General features: G+C 44.0%; 1 protein-coding gene across 8 annotated transcripts in view; it reads left to right on the top strand.

The window, feature by feature from the left end:
• LOC140187605 (protein CASP-like) overlaps positions 1-17,118 on the top strand; it is a 622,913-nt gene that overhangs the window by 196,513 nt on the left and 409,282 nt on the right. For all 8 annotated transcript variants that reach the window (XM_072243102.1, XM_072243099.1, XM_072243103.1 and 5 more), the window contains exon 5: positions 8,235-8,372. In XM_072243102.1, coding sequence (XP_072099203.1) covers positions 8,235-8,372 — 138 coding nt within the window. The remainder of the gene's footprint in view (positions 1-8,234; positions 8,373-17,118) is intronic.

Below are 17,118 nucleotides of genomic sequence, written 5' to 3'. Positions count from 1 at the left end.
TACATAATAAAGGAGAATCTTATTTCGTCGTAATAGCTTGAACACTCAAGTAAAAATTTTGGACATATGTATGATGTTTAAGAACTGCAGAGTGATCTCATCATTATTTAAAAATTAACCATGAACACATTACAAAAACTGTAAAATGTGTACTGTGAAATTATAAATGCCATTCTTTTGGGGTGGAAAGGCAGACATCCCACCCTGCAAAAACTCATTTCAGGGAGGTAGAACCCCGACCCCCGCAACCCCATATCCACTCCCCCCGCCCCGTCAACCTCCAAGGGTGTATGTAATACTTTGTTTAGTGATTTTGTCTAATCTGTAAACCAAATTGGGTATATGCAGCAAATGTGACATTAAAATATGTACTTATAGTATCCTGTTTATTCTATTACAACTTTAAGTAAGTCTACAGGGAGTTTGGCCTCATCATGCAGGACATCAATAGCGTAACACCTTAGCAGCTAGGCAGCTAGTTTAAATCAGGGTTCCCCAACCACTTTTGCACTGCCAACCGGTTAAATATTGACAATATTCTTGCGGACCAGCCAACCCGGGGGGGGGGGGGGGGGGGCTCGGGGGGGTTGGGTGTTAAACACGACCGGAATATAGGTGATAAGTCAACTATAAGTCACTTGTAAGTGGCTAATACACTCAATTTCGTTTCTAAAGGGGTTTATATAACTAATTTAATATTCAACAGATAATGCATATTTTCCTCGCATGGTTGTAGTGATAAGTCAATTATAACAGTGGTCCCAAACCTCCGGGCAGTGAAAAATGCACCTAATCAATTAGCTTATTTATTTCGGCTTTTTTCTTAAAGATGTGCTGGGTGCCTCCTGGCTACCGCTGCATTCTTCGCGGTTCGGAGGTTGGGGACCACTGAATTATAAGTCGCTTATAAGTCAATAGTATCATAACATTTTAAGTAACGTTTGGATATTAAACACACAGCACATATTTTCCTTGTATGAACATATAAAATCATTGCAACACACCAATATCGCTGAATCAGTGGGAGCCCTGGGCTTGTTTCCCTGCAACAACATGGTCCTATTGAGGGGTGATGGAAGACAGTGATACTCGAAGGGGGTTCCTTATGTCCAGTCTATTCCGCAATTTAGTATTCATTGCAGAAAACTCCGCTTCGCAGAGATATGATGTTGGAAATGGAAACAAAGTTTTCAGTGCTTCCATGGCTATCTCAGGATATTCAGCCTTGACTGATCCAGAATGCCGGCAGAGATGTTATGTCAAACATAACTTTTCAGCCCACCATCATTTGCAAGCTCGAGGAGTTGATCTTTCTCCCGCGCTGACATGGATGATTGACCAGGGACATTCACAAATGGGTCACGGACCTGTTCCTTCGCACATCGTGGGTCACTGATGACTTCGCATGTGTTAAAGTTCAACAGTGCATGACCGGGAAAGAGGAAAGGTGCAGCTGACTTATATTGCCAAATCGTATTGTTTCCTTGCTGGGAACCACTCTTAGCACGAACAGAGACCAATCAGGATGCTCGCTCTCCCTCTCCCTCTCAAAAAAATCTATTTCATGGATATTGTGTATAATTTCTGGGCATCGGGGAGCCACTATTGATATGCGGGAGACTCCCGGAACTTCCGGGAGAGGTGGGATGTTTGGAAAGGGGAGAGAGAGGAAGTTAATGTTTCAGGTTGATGATACCTCACTAAAGTTAAATAGTTATCAACGTGCAAGGGAGAGGTCTAAAGTTGAAAGAACTACCTTTTCACTGAAAATACTGGAACATAATTTTACTTCTGCCAATGCTTATGCTAGGAAATACTGGGGTGTCCCCACACAAGTCCTGCTTTCCAGTACTGATACGGGCTCCCATTGGATGACTACACCCAGGACGGACCTGATTAAACTGGTGGGCAAATATCAGCCAGTTTGGTGCAACAGAAGATCTGATTCATAGAATTGAGGCTCAGCCTGCTGCCGTAAGGATATCAGGTGTCAGGAAACAGGAGGCATCTGGGATCAAGCAAACACCTTGAGTATAATTTAACTTTAGTAGACAAGGAAAAATAAAGAATCATAAGAGATTCTTTAGTATATTATGTGCAAAAGGGTAAGTAGGGAGAGAATATGTCCCCTTAAGGATCAGCATGGTCATCTATGTGAGGAGCCACAGGAGATGGCGTGGTCTTAGGGGATTACTTTTCATCATGGAAAAAGTCATGGAATACAGGGAATTCAAGAAGGAGATGTCACATACACCGGGATGGGTTAAAGAACCAGCAGAAATGGAAAACACATTGGAGTCCGGTATTGCTGTTAACTAATGGTATTTATTAGTAACTATGCAATACAGTAATACAAATTCAGATATATAGGCTAGCAATGATAATCTATATGTAAGTGTGGAAATATAGAAACCAAGCTTCTTCAAGCCTAGGGGTAAATGGATACTGTCTTACGATGAGGAGTAAAGTTCAATTCAGTTCAATTCGTGGTATTGAGTTGAGTAGTGATGGAGAGAGAGAGAGAGAGAGGTGTTTGGTTCTTCAGGTGAGCTGATGCCGTTGATCTTCCTGTTGTCCTCCGAAACTTCCAGGTTAGCCAAACTTGACCAACTTAAGAGCACTGTCTTCGAGTGGTAGTTTACCAACCCAGTTGAGGGTTAGACACACTAGTAGACTCCACAAGGTCGCTCTTTGACACACTAATAATCACAGATCGATACCTCATAATCAATCCACAGTCCCACACTCCTGGGCACCTAAACAGGATAGTGGTAACTTCACCACACCCTTGTGCGCCTGCATGTCCTGTCCCTGTGAAACAAGCAATTACGCTGATTTAAATACTGTTGTGCTGAACACCAGCTGTCCATCAAGTAGCTCCTCCCTTCCGTCTCTGTAGGAACTCAGAAGCTGCCAGTGTCCTTGCAGAAATTCCAAACAAGCTGTGAGCAGTCTTTGCCTCTCTCTCTCTTAATAACAAGGTGCTTGAGTTGAACAACTCTCTGCCTCTCTTTTTTAAAAGCACAGTTCATAGGGATAATTCAGGATCCCATTACAGAGAAACATACCTTTGCTTATTGCGGCCAAAAAGTTCTCTTCAAAAGGTTCAAAGGAACATCTAAACAAGCCTGATGCATTTTGGTAACAAGTCCTGTGGACTGATGAAGTTAAAATAGAACTTTTTGGCTGCAATGAGCAAAGGTATGTTTGGAGAAAAAAGGGTGCAGAATTTCATGAAAAGAACCCCTCTCCAACTGTTAAGCACGGGGGTGGATTGATCATGCTTTGGGCTTGTGTTGCAGCCCGTGGCACAGGGAACTTTTACTGGTAGAGGGAAGAATGAATACAATTAAATACCAGCAAATTCTGGAAGCAAACATCACACCGTCTGTAAAAAAGCTGAAGATGAAAAGAGGATAGCTTCTACAACAGGATAACGATCCTAAACACACCTCAAAATCCACAGTGGACTACCTCAAGAGGCACAAGCTGAAGGTTTTGCCATGGTCCTCACAGTCCCCTGACCATCGTCGAAAATCTGTGGATAGACCTCAAAAGAGCAGTGCATGCAAGAATCTCACAGAACTAGAAGCCTTTTGCAAGGAAGAATGGGCGAAAATCCCCCAAACAAGAATTGAAAGACTCTTAGCTGGTTACAAAAAACGTTTACAAGCTGTGATACTTGCCAAAGAGGGTGTTACTAAATACTGCCATGCAGGGTGCCCAAACTCTTGTGTCGGGCCCTTTTCCTTTTTTGTCATTTTAATACTGTAAAAGATAGAAACAAAAAAGTTGTCTTGCTTAAAAGATTAAAGACGTGTCATCTTTAACTTCATGCCTTTTGGAAATCAGGTCATCTTTTACTCGCTTAACTATTCACAGTAACAGAAATTTTGACTGGGGTGCCCAAACTTTTGCATGCCACTGTATAATCAGTAGAAAAGAGATGGTGCTGAATGTGTTGAAGTTCATAAAGTTAGATAAATTCACATGGTTATGGGAAACTAGAGAAGAAATTGCTCTGGAAGATAGAACAACACAGCGTAGGAGCAAGTCCTTTGGCAGATGTTTGTGCTAAGAAGCCAATTTAATCTGCATACCTGTATATAATCTATATTATTCAATTCTCTATCTGTTCACATTTCTATATAAATGTCTCTTAAGCTATGATTTTTTTTATCATCATTAGCCTTTACAGTGGCATGCGAAAGTTTGGGCACCCCTGGTCAAAATTTCTGTGACTGTGAATAGTTAAGTGAGTAGAAGATGAACTAATCTCCAAAAGTCATAAAATTAAAGATGAAACATTCTCTTAAACATTTTAAGCAAGATTAGTGTATTGTACAATTTTAGAGTGTGAAAAAGGGAAAAGAATATATGGGGGGAGATTTGGTGGAAATGCAAAGGATGATTTACTTAATTGGTATCTAATGGTGTGGATGATGAGGACTGGGGAATTCCAAGGATCAATCCATGGTGAAGATGAACTGTTTGAGACCAGGGATATGTAAACTGTGAAAGTGGAATTTGCAAAGATGTTTCCTGGATTGGGGAGCATTCCTAATGAGAATAGGTTGAGTGAACTGGGCCTTTTCTCCTTGGAGTGGCGGAGGATGAGAGGTGACCTGATAGAGGTGCATAAGATGATGAGAGGCATTGATTGTGTGCATAGTCAGAGGCTTTTTCCCAGGGATGAAATAGCTAACACAAGAGGGCACAGTTTTAAGTGTCTTGGAAGCAGGTACAAGGGAGATGTCAGGAGTAAGTTTTTAACACAGAGTGTGAGTGTGTGAAATGGGCTGCCAGTGATGGTGATAGATGCGGATATAATAGGGCCTTTTAAGAGACTCTTGGATCGGTACATGGAGCTTAGAAAAATAGAGGGTTATGGGTAACCCTAGGTAATTTCCAAAGTAAGTACATATTTGGCACAGCATTGTGAGGCGAAGGGCCTGTATTGTGCTGTAGGTTTTCTATGTTCTATGAAATGTCCCAGATGTAAGTGAGAAGGGATTGGACCTGAGGAAAAAGAAATAATTTTGGTGGGGTAAGAGTAAGCTGTAACAATGCCTCTGTTTGGATGGTGTAGCTTGTGGATCTTGGACAGAAGGTAGAAGCACGCTGTGTAAAGTTGAAAGCGATGGAGAGAACTTATCAGTGATTTTCTGCATTTTATCCATCATTATCTGTCACCAAAGACTTACTTGCTTTCCCTTTTCCCCATTCTGATATAGGGTCCCAGACCTAAAATGTTAACTGATTCGTTTTTCATAGATGATGCTGACCTGCTGAGTGTTTCTCAGCTTTCTTTGTGTTCTTTGTAGTTTGTGCAGGAGAGCAAATGAAGAAGAAACATTATATTGCAGCCATACTATTCTGGAAATACTTGGCTTGTCGCTCAGCTAGGCCTTCTTCTAAATTCTATTTAAATCCTTTAAATTTTCTCTAAATTTTAACATTTGCCCAATGTGCTGGGCTGGCAAGATGATACTAATATTTTCAGGCTACCAACAGTCCTTCCAGGTGAGGCAATAATGCACTTGTGAATCTGTTGGGGTTGTCTACTGTATCCGGTGCTCCTGATGCAGCCTGCTCTACTTTGGTGAAACCCAACATAAATTGAAGGACTGCTTTGTCGAACACCTCCACTCCATCCACTAAGAGTGGAATTTCTTGGTGGCCAACCATTTTAATTCCTATCCTCATTTCCATTCTGACATGGCCTGCTCTTTTGCCACAATGAGTCCACTCTCCGGGTGGGGAGCAGCTCATATTTTGTCTGAGTAGCCTCTAACCTGATGGTATAAACATTGATTTCTCCTTCTGATAAAACTTCCTTCCTTCTAATTTATTTCCAACTTCAGTCTCTCACCTCTTCTCCTCACCTGGTGCCCCTTCTTCGTCCCTTTTTCCTGTGGTCCACTCTCCTCTCCTATTAGATTCCTCCTCCTTTACCCCTTACCCTCCTGGCTTTACCTATCATTTTCCAGCTGGTCCTGCTTCCCTTCCTCCACCACCCCCCACTTTTTTATTTTGGCTTCTTCCCCTTTTCAGTCCTGAAGAAGGGTTTCAGCTTGAAAAATCAATTGTTTATTCATTTCCATAGATGCTGCCTGACCTGTTGAGTTCCTCCAGCACTTTGTGTGTGTTGTTAATATTTTCTGTTTCTTACAGCTCCAGTTGAGGGATGGAGTCGTAACATGTGAAATTCAGTATAAAGCCATATTATTGATAATTTTTAAATGTGTTTTTAATGAATCATTTTCATCAACTTTGCCTCTAACTTCCACCCTGCCTTTAAATTCACTTCGTCCATTTCTGACAGCTCTCTCCCGTTTCTCAGATTCTCTGTCTCGCCCCTGGAGACAACCTGTCTACCAACATCCTTTATAAACCTATGAATTCCCACGGCTATATTGACTATACCTCTTTCCATCCCGTCTCCTGTAAAAATGCTGTTCCCTTTTCATAGTTCCTTCATCTACGCCACATCTGTTCCCAGGGTGAGGCTTTCCTTTCTAGAGATGTCCTCCTCCTTCAAACAATGGGGCTTCCCTTACTCTACCATCGATATTGCTTTCACCTTCATCTCCTCCATTTCCTGGAAATCTGTTCTCATCCCACCTTCCCGCCACCCAGAGATAGATTTCCTCTTATCCTCACCTACCACACGATGAAATTTTGCATCCAGCATACCATTCTCTGCAACTTCTGGCATCTTCAGTGGGATCCTACAACCAAACACCTCCACACCCATTTCTTCGCTTTCCGCAGGGATTTTCTTGTCCATTGTCCATTCGTCCCTCCTCAATGATCTCCTGCCTGGCACATAGTGAGGGAAATTCTACATCTGCCCATTCACTTCCTCCCTCACCTCCATTCAGGGCCCCAAATAGTTCTTCCAGGTGAGACTACACTTCACCTGCGAATCTGTTGGGGTTGCCTATTGTGTCTGGTGCTCCCAATGCAGCCTCCTGTGCATTAATGAGACCAACATAAATTGGTGGACCACTTGGTTAAGCACCTCTGCTCCATCTGCCAAAAGAGGACTTTCCCGGTGGCCAAATATTTAAATTTCTATCCCCATTCCCATTCTGACATGTCAGTCCATGGCCTCCTCTTTTGCCATGGTGAAACCACTCTTAGGGTGTAAGAGCAACACTTCTTATTTGGTCTAGGTAACCTCCAATCTGATGGCATGAATATCGATTTTTCCTTTCCATTAATTTTCTCTCTCTTCCTTTCCCCCTCCCCCTTTCCTGTTCTTTCATTCCCCATTTGTCCTCGTATCTTTTCTCCTCACCTGCCTATCACCTCCCCCTTTTGCCCCTCCTTCTTCCCTTGGTCCACTTTCCTCTCCTATCAGATTCTTTCTCCAGCATTTAACCTTGCCTGCCCACCTGGCTTCATCTATCACCTTTTAATTTGTCCGTCTTCCCTTTCCCCCACTTTTTTATTCACGCATCTTCCTTCTTCCTTTCTAATCTTGATGAAAGGTCTTGGTCTGAAATGTTGACTGTTTATTCATTTTCGTAGATGCTGCCTGACCTGCTGAGTTCTTCCAGCATTTTATGTGTGTTGCTCTTGATTTTCAGCATCTGCAGAATCTCTTGTATTTAAAATGTATTGTCTTTCATGACCTTACACACTCACACTATATCAGCTGTTTGCAAGTTCATGTCTCGGAAATCTGAGATCAGAAATGTAGACTGAAGCTTTGGCTTGGTCTGGGGGATTTAGTGACTTGCAGCAGAGTGGACTTTATTACAACGAGGTATTTGTCTCCACAAACTGATATTGCGAAGAAGGGGTACTACTTCGGGGATAGATTAATGATGCTAAGTCCAATTGACTTTTGTTCCCTTGTCTTTATTTTGTCACCCCAGCTATACTGGATGGCACCATTAATATTTCAGCTAGTGTCAGAATCACAGAGCATGGAAACTGGCCCATGCCAACAAGTTCCCCATCTAAGCTAGTCCCAGTTGCCTGCTTTTGGTCCATACCCCTTAAAGCTTTTTCTATTCATGTACCTGTTCAAGTACCCACTAAATATTGGTACTGCGCCTGCCTCAACCACTCTTTTGACCGCTCATTCTAATATACTGACCACTCTGTGGATGGAAAAAGTTGCACCTCAGGATCCTGTTGCTTTAGAGCACCTAAAAGGTTAGACTGTACTTGCTTGGAGAAGATTTAACTGTGCTGATGAACCTTGGTATATTTTGTTGCAGATCCTGTTCCAGCATTGGATCTAGGACAGCAACTCCAACTCAAAGTTCAGCGTATGCATGACATTGAAACAGAGAATCAGAAGCTCCGCGAAACACTTGAGGAATACAATAAAGAATTTGCGGAAGTCAAGAACCAGGGTAAGACTGGAAAATTTTGCCTGGTATTAGAACTGTCAATAATGAATTCCTTTGATTCATTTATGATGGGGTTGCAATTTTGAGTACAAGTTAAGCAGAACAGGTGAAAGCTCTCTTGATTTCAGAATGAAGATAGGTAATTTCACTGAAGCATTCAGATTATTATGACCTTTGCATGGTAGAGTTGGCATTTTGGATTGATGTGTTCTGGTAAGATTGCGCCATTAAGTAGTGACTCTTTGCATGCAGCCCCATTAGATATTTTCAGTTTGGAGTACTGCAGTTGAAATCCACAGTCACAGACATGGATGCTTCGGTGGGTAGCATCATTTTAAGATGTGTAAAACAAGTACTCAAAATCGACAAACTTTGGATGGTACACTTGGGTTGCGAATAAATGCAGTTCCCCTTTGAGGTAATGGAACTGGGGATGCTGCATTCGTCTGCATGTACGATTGAAATGCAGAGGCCTTAGACTTCCACTCCTGATTATCCTGCTGGCAAATGTACAGTCTCTGGAAAATAAAATTGAAGATCTCAGAGAAAATTGCTGTATCAGAAGGACATCAGGGACTGCTATGTACCCTGCTGTACAGAAACATGGCTCACACCAGCAATTTGGGATGCAGTGCTGCAGCTCGATAGCTTCACTGTTCTCTGCAAAAACAGGATAGCTCAATCTTTTAAAGGTGGAGTATGCTTTATGATTAACTCATCGTATTGCACAAACATGGCATTTCTGTCTGTCTTGCTCACCTGATCTGGAACATCTAGCGGTCAGATGTCTATCTGCCGAGGGAGTTTGCATAGCTGTATACAATCCACTTCAGGCCAATGTCAAGCAGGCACTGGAGGACATGAGCAACGTAATCAGTAGTCATGAAATAAAACACCCAATCATTGTGGGGGATTTCAACCAGGCCAGCTTGAAGAAGTCTATAAACAACAACTGCCAACATATCACCTGTGGGACCAGAGGAGTCAACACACTTGACCACTCTTATGCCACCATTAAGAACATTTACAGTGCCATCCCACATCCACACTTTGAAAAGTCCGATCACTTGGCTGTACTTCTATTCTTAGCATGTAGGTGGAGACTAAAGACTACAGCACCAGGGGTGGGGACCAAGAAGGATGGATGAGGAGCACTTACGGGACTGCTTTGAGACATTGAACTGGACAATATTCAGGGCTTCATCTTTGAACCTGATGAATATGCCACAGGTGACACCAACCTCATCAAGACCTGTGTGGATGAAAGTGTGACTTCGAAAACATACCGGGCTTACCCTGTGGATGAACCAGGAAATTGATAAATCTAATCTGGGCTAGATATATGGCCTTCAAGACCATTAATCCAGATCTATACAAGAAGTCCAGTTACAACCTACAGAAGGCTATTTTAAGGGCAAAAAAAAAACAATTCTGATTGATGTTAGAATCATGTGCACGTCAGCTCTTTCAGGGTTTGCAAGCCTACATGGCGAAACCTAACTGTGATGCTTCACTCCCAGAAAAACTCAACACCTTTTATGCACACTTTGAAAGGGAGAATAAAACTAACCTGTGCAAGTCCCTGTAGCATCTAGTGACCCTGTGATCTCTGTCTCGGAGACCAACGTCAGAATATCTTTCAGAAATGTGCACCCTTACAAGCTGTCAGGTGCTTGGTAGGTTCTGAAAATCTGTGCTGATCAACTGACGAGAGTGTTCAAAGACATCTTCCATTTCACACTGCTGCAGTCGCAGGTTACCACCTGCTTCAGAAGGACGACAATCATTCCAGTGCCCAAGAAGAGCAGGGTGAGCTGCCTCAATGACTATCGCCCATTCATACTCACAATTACAGTACTGTGATGAAGTGCTTTGAGAAGTTGTTCGTGGCTACAATCAACTCTTGCATAAGCAAGGACCTGGACCTGCTGCAATTTTCCTATTGCCATGATGGGTCTCCAGTAGAGCTCACTTGGCCTTGGATCACCTAGACAATAGTAACACCTACGTCAGGCTGCTATTGCTTACAACTCAGCGTTCAACACATTCATACCTCCGGTTCTAACCAACAAGCTACAAAGCATGGACCTCCAAATCTTCTGCTGCAACTGGGTCCTGGACTTTCTTATTGGGGGACAACAGTCTGTGTGGACCAGAAATAAAATCTCACTGACACTCAAACTGGCGCAGCTCAAGGATGCACGCTTAGCCCACTGCTCCACTCTTTCTCCACCTACAATTGTGTGGCTAGGCCCAGCTCATATGTCATCTATAAATTTGCCAATGACACAACTATTGTTGGGAGAATTTCAGATGGTGAGGAGCCATACAGGAGCGAGGTAGATCAGCTAGTTAAGTGGTATCACAACAACCTTGCACTCAATGTCAGTAAGACCAAAGAATTAATTGTGGACTTTAGATTAGATTAGATTATGAGAACACGCAGTCCTCTTTTATTGTCATTTAGTAATACATGCATTAAGAAATGATACAATATTCCTCTGGTGTGATATCACAGAAACACAGGACAGACCACGACTGAAAAACTAACAAAAACCACATCATTGTAACATATAGTTACAACAGTACAACAATACCATAACTTGAAGAAGAACAGGCCATGGCGCAGTAAAAAAGTTCAAAGTCTTTCGAAAGTCCGAAAGTCCCACATCTCACGCAGACGGGAGAAGGAAGAAAATTCTCCCTGCCATGCCTGACCACAGTCCGACTCTGAGTCGTCCGAATGCTTTGACTTCAGTCTCGGTCGCCAGCAGCAGGCAAAACCAGGGATTTTGGGGCTTTCCCTTTGGAGATTTCTCGATCGCACGGTAGTAGCGGCAGTGAACCGGGCATTTCAGAAATTTCTCCAGATGTTCCTCTGCTTCCCACGTCTTGTCTTCATCAAATCAGAATTGTGCATGGCATCCTACTTACAAATATGATATCATTTCACTGGAGAGGCTACATGCGCTGCCATCTTCTCCTCCCGCCTCAGGAAGGGGAAATCGAGGGAACACACACCAGTCCTCATTGAGGGATGAGAATTGGAAAGAGTGAGCAGCTTCGAGTTTCTGAGTGTCAATATCTCTGAGCATTTATCCTGGGCCCAACATATTGATGCAATTACAAAGTAGCCATGTCAGCAGCTGTATTTTACTAGGAGTTTGGGGAATATTTGTATATTGTAGTCGCACTGATACGCAACGAGTGAAAACAAGACACTGATTCGGGCAGGGTCGGGTTGAACCGTTTACTGTTTGAATCGGCGCGCGCTTAAGTAACCCGCTCCCGGTCTGCCCTGCACTCAGAGTCCTCTCGGTTGCCACTGGCTGTGGGCTCGCTGCCGACTGCTGGAGCCGGTTTGCTTGCTGCGTGGGCAAGCCGCCACATGACCCCCCCCCAGAACCGGCGATAGGAGGTGCAGAGTCCACAGCCTGCACACTCTCAGTTCTTTTACGTGTCCGGCCTGGATGTCATGGGGGCGGTACCGCAACCAGGCGTTCAATGTCTAGATGCACCAATATGAGACGGTCAATGGTAGAAGTCTCATCCCGACTGCCGATGTCGAGAACGCAGGTCACTCCATTATGGCGCACCACCTTGTAGGGTCCCTCGTATGGCCGCTGCAGGGGTGGTCTCTATGTGCCTCGGCGAACGAAAACATACTAGCTCTGTTGTAGGTCCCTGGGCACAAAAGAGGGTGTTGTTCCGTGGTGGGACGTCGGGACTGGGGCAAGTGTTCCAAGCTGCTCCCGGGGTTTAGTTAGGACCCAAGCAGGTGTGTCCTCCGGGCCACGTGGTGCTGGCACAAGCTCACTGGGAACTGTGAGCGGACCACCGTAAACCAGTTCAGCCGATATGCGGCCAGGTCCTCCTTGGGTGCCGTGCGGATGCCAAGCAGTACCCAGGGGAGTTCGTCCACCCAGTCTGGCTCTCGGAGGCGTGCCATCAGGGCTGACTTCAAGTCCCTGTGGAAACGTTCCACCAGGCCATTAGACAGCGGGTGGTAAGCAGTCGTTCGGTGGAGCTGGGTTCCGAGTAGTTGTGCCAGCGCAGACCACAAAGCCGATGTGAACTGCGTATCCCTGTCTGAAGTAACGTGGGCTGGGAGTCCGAACTGTGCCACCCAGGTGGTAATCAGGGCTCTGGCACATGTCTCCGTGGCAGTGTCAGCGAGTGGGACAGCTTCCGGCCACCTCGAGAACCTGTCCATGAGGTGGCCGGAACAGGTATCTCGCTCCTCTCGAAACTGGCAGTGGGCCTTGAGTGCCTCATACCTGTCCGTTGCCAGGGGCTGACGCAGAAAGTCGATAACGCGGCCCGCTGTCTCCTGGTCGAGGGCGCCCACCACGTAGTAATACTTCGTGGCGTCTGAGACAATTTGCCCGACCTGGAACTGGGCCTCCGCTTGCTCAAACCAGACCAGGGGTTGGGTGGTCCAGAAGGTTAGCAGTTTAAGGGAAACTGCATTCTGCAGAACCAAGTCATTCATGTTGGGTCCAAATGCCCGTTAGACTGTCTGGGTCACCAATGTAGCCGCGCTGATACGCAACGAGTGAAAACACTGACTCGAGCAGGGTCGGGTTGAACCGTTTACTGTTTGAATCGGCGCGTGCTTAAGTACCCGCTCCCAGCAATCCCTGCTCTCTGCGGGGCAGAAGCGACGCCGGCTTCCGGACCGAGGACTGCCCCGCACTCAGAGTCGTCTCGGTTGCCGCTGGCTGCGGGCTCGCCGGCAACTGCTGGAGTCGGTTCGCTTGCTGCGTGGGCGAGCCACCACAGTATCATCAAAGACTAGTAAATTTCTACAGATGTACCATGGAGAGCATTCTAACTGGTTGTATCACCATCTGGTATGGAGAATACATTGCACAGGATTGGTAATAGCTGCAGAGAATTGTAAACTCAGCCAGCTGCATCATGGACAGTAGCCTCCTCAGCATCCAGGATACCTGCAAAAGACGATGCCTCAAAAAGACAGCATCCATCATTATGGGTCCCTCATCACCCTGGACATGCCCTCTTCTCATTGCTGCCATCAAAGGAGAGGTACAGGAGCCTTAAGGCACACAAAATGTTTAGGGAATAGCTGCCTGTTTTTCTCCCCGTCTCTTTGTGCACTACTTCTTTAAATATATATAAGATCAGAGTTCATTTATTATCAAGGTATGTATACATTATTCAACCTTGAGATTTGTCTCCTTACAGGCAGCCACAAAACAAGAAACCCCAAAAGAATACATTAAAAAAAAGACTGACAAACAACCAATATGCAGAGAGAGAAAAAAAAACAAATTGTGCAAGCATTGAAAGTAAGCAAATAACATTTAAAACAGAAGTATATGCTCAGACCTGAAGCCCGGAGGAGCCAGAGCAGGCCCACAGCCTCAGCACACAGCGGAGTAAATGTTATGGAGCCCAAAACACAAAGCCCGGAGCAGCCCGAGCAGGCACACAGGATAAGCCTCAGTGCAGCAAGCAGAACTGGCCTGAGCCTTGTCTTTGCTTCCGACACCCGGCCTTTCCAAACCTTTTGGCCAGGTGTTTAAATTGTTCAAACACTGGGTCATTTCACACACTAGGACCCGGGCCATGTAGTATCAATACACTGTGGGCCTGGACCCACACAATGTTTTGGTCCGTACCTGACCTTGCCAAATTGGCTCGGACCTTAGATCAATCGAACCTTGCTCTTGGTTTAGGTGGACAGGCCCTGAAGCTGCTGCTCCTCTGCGCCAACTTTTCTCCGCTCTGCTCACCCCAACTCCACCTTGAACATGCACCCAGATGCTTCGACCTTTGACTCAGCTTCGCCTTCGCTCGCCTTTTCATTGTTTGTGTTGATTGTTTACCATAATTTTTTTGTTATTAAAGTATTGAGCTGTATTTCTTGTGAACTGCTGGAAAGTTGTCACTCACCTTTAGCAGCGCCATCTTCGATTGGAAGCCTCTATATACACACACTTACTGTGATTTAATGTTTTTATTATTATGTATTTCAATGTACTCCTGCCACAAATCAGCACAACATATGCCTGTGATATTAAACCCAATTCCAAATCTGATTCTGAAATTTCTTTATGCAGAGAGTACTGAATCTTTAGGATGAACTACCCAGGATGTTCCATCACTGAAGAACCTCTAGTCAGATTTTCATGTCATCTGCAAACCAAATCAGCTGTCTACATTTCCATCCAAGTTATTTATTGTCATTTTTACCTTAGACTTGCAAGAGGGTTCCCAGTGCTAATGCCTGAACCCTACTGGCCACAGGCATTCAGTCAGAATAACACTCCTCCACCATTACCTTCTATGCTTGGAGTTGGAAGAGATGGGGAAGATCTTAAATGGATTTCTTTTTTTGCGTTTGTTTTTACTACAGATGGGCAAGTCTCAGAAACTGAGTAAAAACAACAGTGAGATCCTGGACCATACAAGGACTAGAGGGGAAGGGTGCTTGTTGTATTGAGGCAAATTAGGGTATATGAATCCCCAGGGTCTGGCAAGGTTCCCCCAATGCTCCCTTTGTGGGAGGCTAGTGCAGAAATTGCAGGGCCCTAGCAGAGGTATTTAAAATATCCTTAGCAATGCGTGAGGTGACAGAGGACGGCTGTTTAAGAAAAGCGCCAAGAATAAGCAGGGAACTTAGAGACAGGTGAGCCTGACAACAGTAGAATCAGAATCAGGTATAATATGTTGTAAAATCTGTTGTTTTGCAGTAGCAGTACAGGGCAATACATAATTATTACAATAATATATATTATATATAATAAATATATATGTAGTAAGTACAGTAGTGAAAAAAGAGAGGAAAAAATAGGTGGTGTTGATGGGTTCATTGACCATTCAGGAATCAGATGATGGAGGGGCAGTAGCTGTTCCTGAAAAGTTGAATGCATGAATGTGTGTCTTCAGGTTCCTGTACCTCCTCCTTGAGAGTATCAATGAGAAGAAGGTATGTCCTGAGTTATGGAGGTCCTTAATGGTGGATGTCACCATGTTGATGTGTTGCTTTCTGAAACTGTCCTGGATGCTGGGGAGGCTAGTGCCCATGATGCTGCTGGCTGAGTTGAAACTTGCTGCATCTTTTTTCAATCCTGTGCCATGGCCCCTCCAGTTAGAATGCTCTCCAAGATACACTTGTCGAGATTTGTGGGTCTTTGATACATACCAGTGTCCTTAAACTCCTAATGAAATCCAGCTGCTGTTGTGCCTTCTTTACAATTGCATCAATATGTTGGACCCAGGATAGATCTTCGGAGATGTTGACACCCAGGAACTGGAAACTGCTGAACCCTCGATGAGGACTGGTGTGTGTTCCCTCGGCTTCCCCCTTCCTGAAATCCACAATTAATTCTTTGGTCCTACTGACCTTGAATGCAAGGTTATTGCAACACCACTCAAACAGCTACTCTATCTTGCTGCTGTACACCTCCTCATCGCCATTTGAAATTCTGCCAACAATAGTTGTGTCCTCAGTGATTTTATAGATGCCATTTGAGATGTGCCTAGGCATACAGTTGTGGGTGTAGAGATAATAAGTATGCAGTCTTGAGGTTTTGCGGTGTTGATTGTCAGTGAAGAGATGTTGTTTCTGATCTACACCGACTGCGGTCTCCTGGTGAGGAAGTCAAGGATTCAGTTTCAGAATGAGGTAGAGAAACCCAGGTTTTGGTGAAAAAAGAACTATTTCACTACTTCAGCAAGTTAGGAACTATGAAGAATTAGAGGATGTCTATTAACAATCATCTTATATGTTACAATGAAAATGAAGATTTAGAGAATGCAGTCGTTGATTGCTTTGTATAAAGGCAGCTTATGATATACAGTAGGTGTCTGTGCTGATTTTGTTCATTGTGTCCATGGATGAATTCCTCAGATAATTATTAGAAACTAATTCACAGTATTATGTTACTGTAGTACTGTATTATCACTATACTACTGTAGTGGTACTCTAATTTATGTATTTAATACATAATTTGTTGCTCAGTTAGTCTTTTTATACCTTTCAAAGATTCAGGGTACAATTATTGTCAAAGGATGTATTAATTATACAATTTGAGAGCTGTTTGCTTACAGGCAGTCGCAAAGCAAGGAACCCAAAAGAACCTATATAAAAAAAAATCAAACCTTGACTTGGAATTTGAATTGATGTGAACCCCGAAGAAAGAAAGAAAGAGAGAGAGAAAAACAAGTCATGCAGACAATAGAAGTAAGCAAACAACAGCATTCTGAACCAAATTGAGTCCTTAGATCCAAATTCCAGAGCAGCCCAAAGTAGACCCGAAGCTTCAATATTCAGTTAATCATATTAGCTGGGCAAATCACCGCAAATACTATTTTCATGAAATTTCGGCTAATTGGGGCAGCTGCTTAATTGGGCCAATACGTAGTGGGCCTGATGAATTCCAATTAACTAGAATCCACTGTATTTGTATAGATAGGGACGAATTAGGACCAGTCAACATGCGTATTAAGTCATGTATAACCAATCTTAGAGAGTTTTCCTAGGGAATTACCAAGAAAGTTGACAAAGGAAAGGCAGTGGATGTTGTCTACATGGACTTCAGCAAGGCCTTTGACAAGGTCCTGCATGGGAAGCTGAGCAAGACTTGGCATTAAGATGAGCTGTAAATGGGATTAGACAGTAGCTTCCTGGGAGAAGCCAGTGAGTGGTAGTAGATGGTTACCTCTTGACTGGAAGCCTGTGGCTAGTGGTATGGCACAGCGGGGTTCTGGGTTCATTGTT

This window comes from Mobula birostris, chromosome 25 (assembly GCF_030028105.1).
Source record: "Mobula birostris isolate sMobBir1 chromosome 25, sMobBir1.hap1, whole genome shotgun sequence".
Lineage (NCBI taxonomy): Eukaryota > Metazoa > Chordata > Chondrichthyes > Myliobatiformes > Myliobatidae > Mobula > Mobula birostris.
The sequence above is the reverse complement of the archived record's forward strand: the minus strand, read 5'-3'. Positions and strand labels throughout refer to the sequence as shown.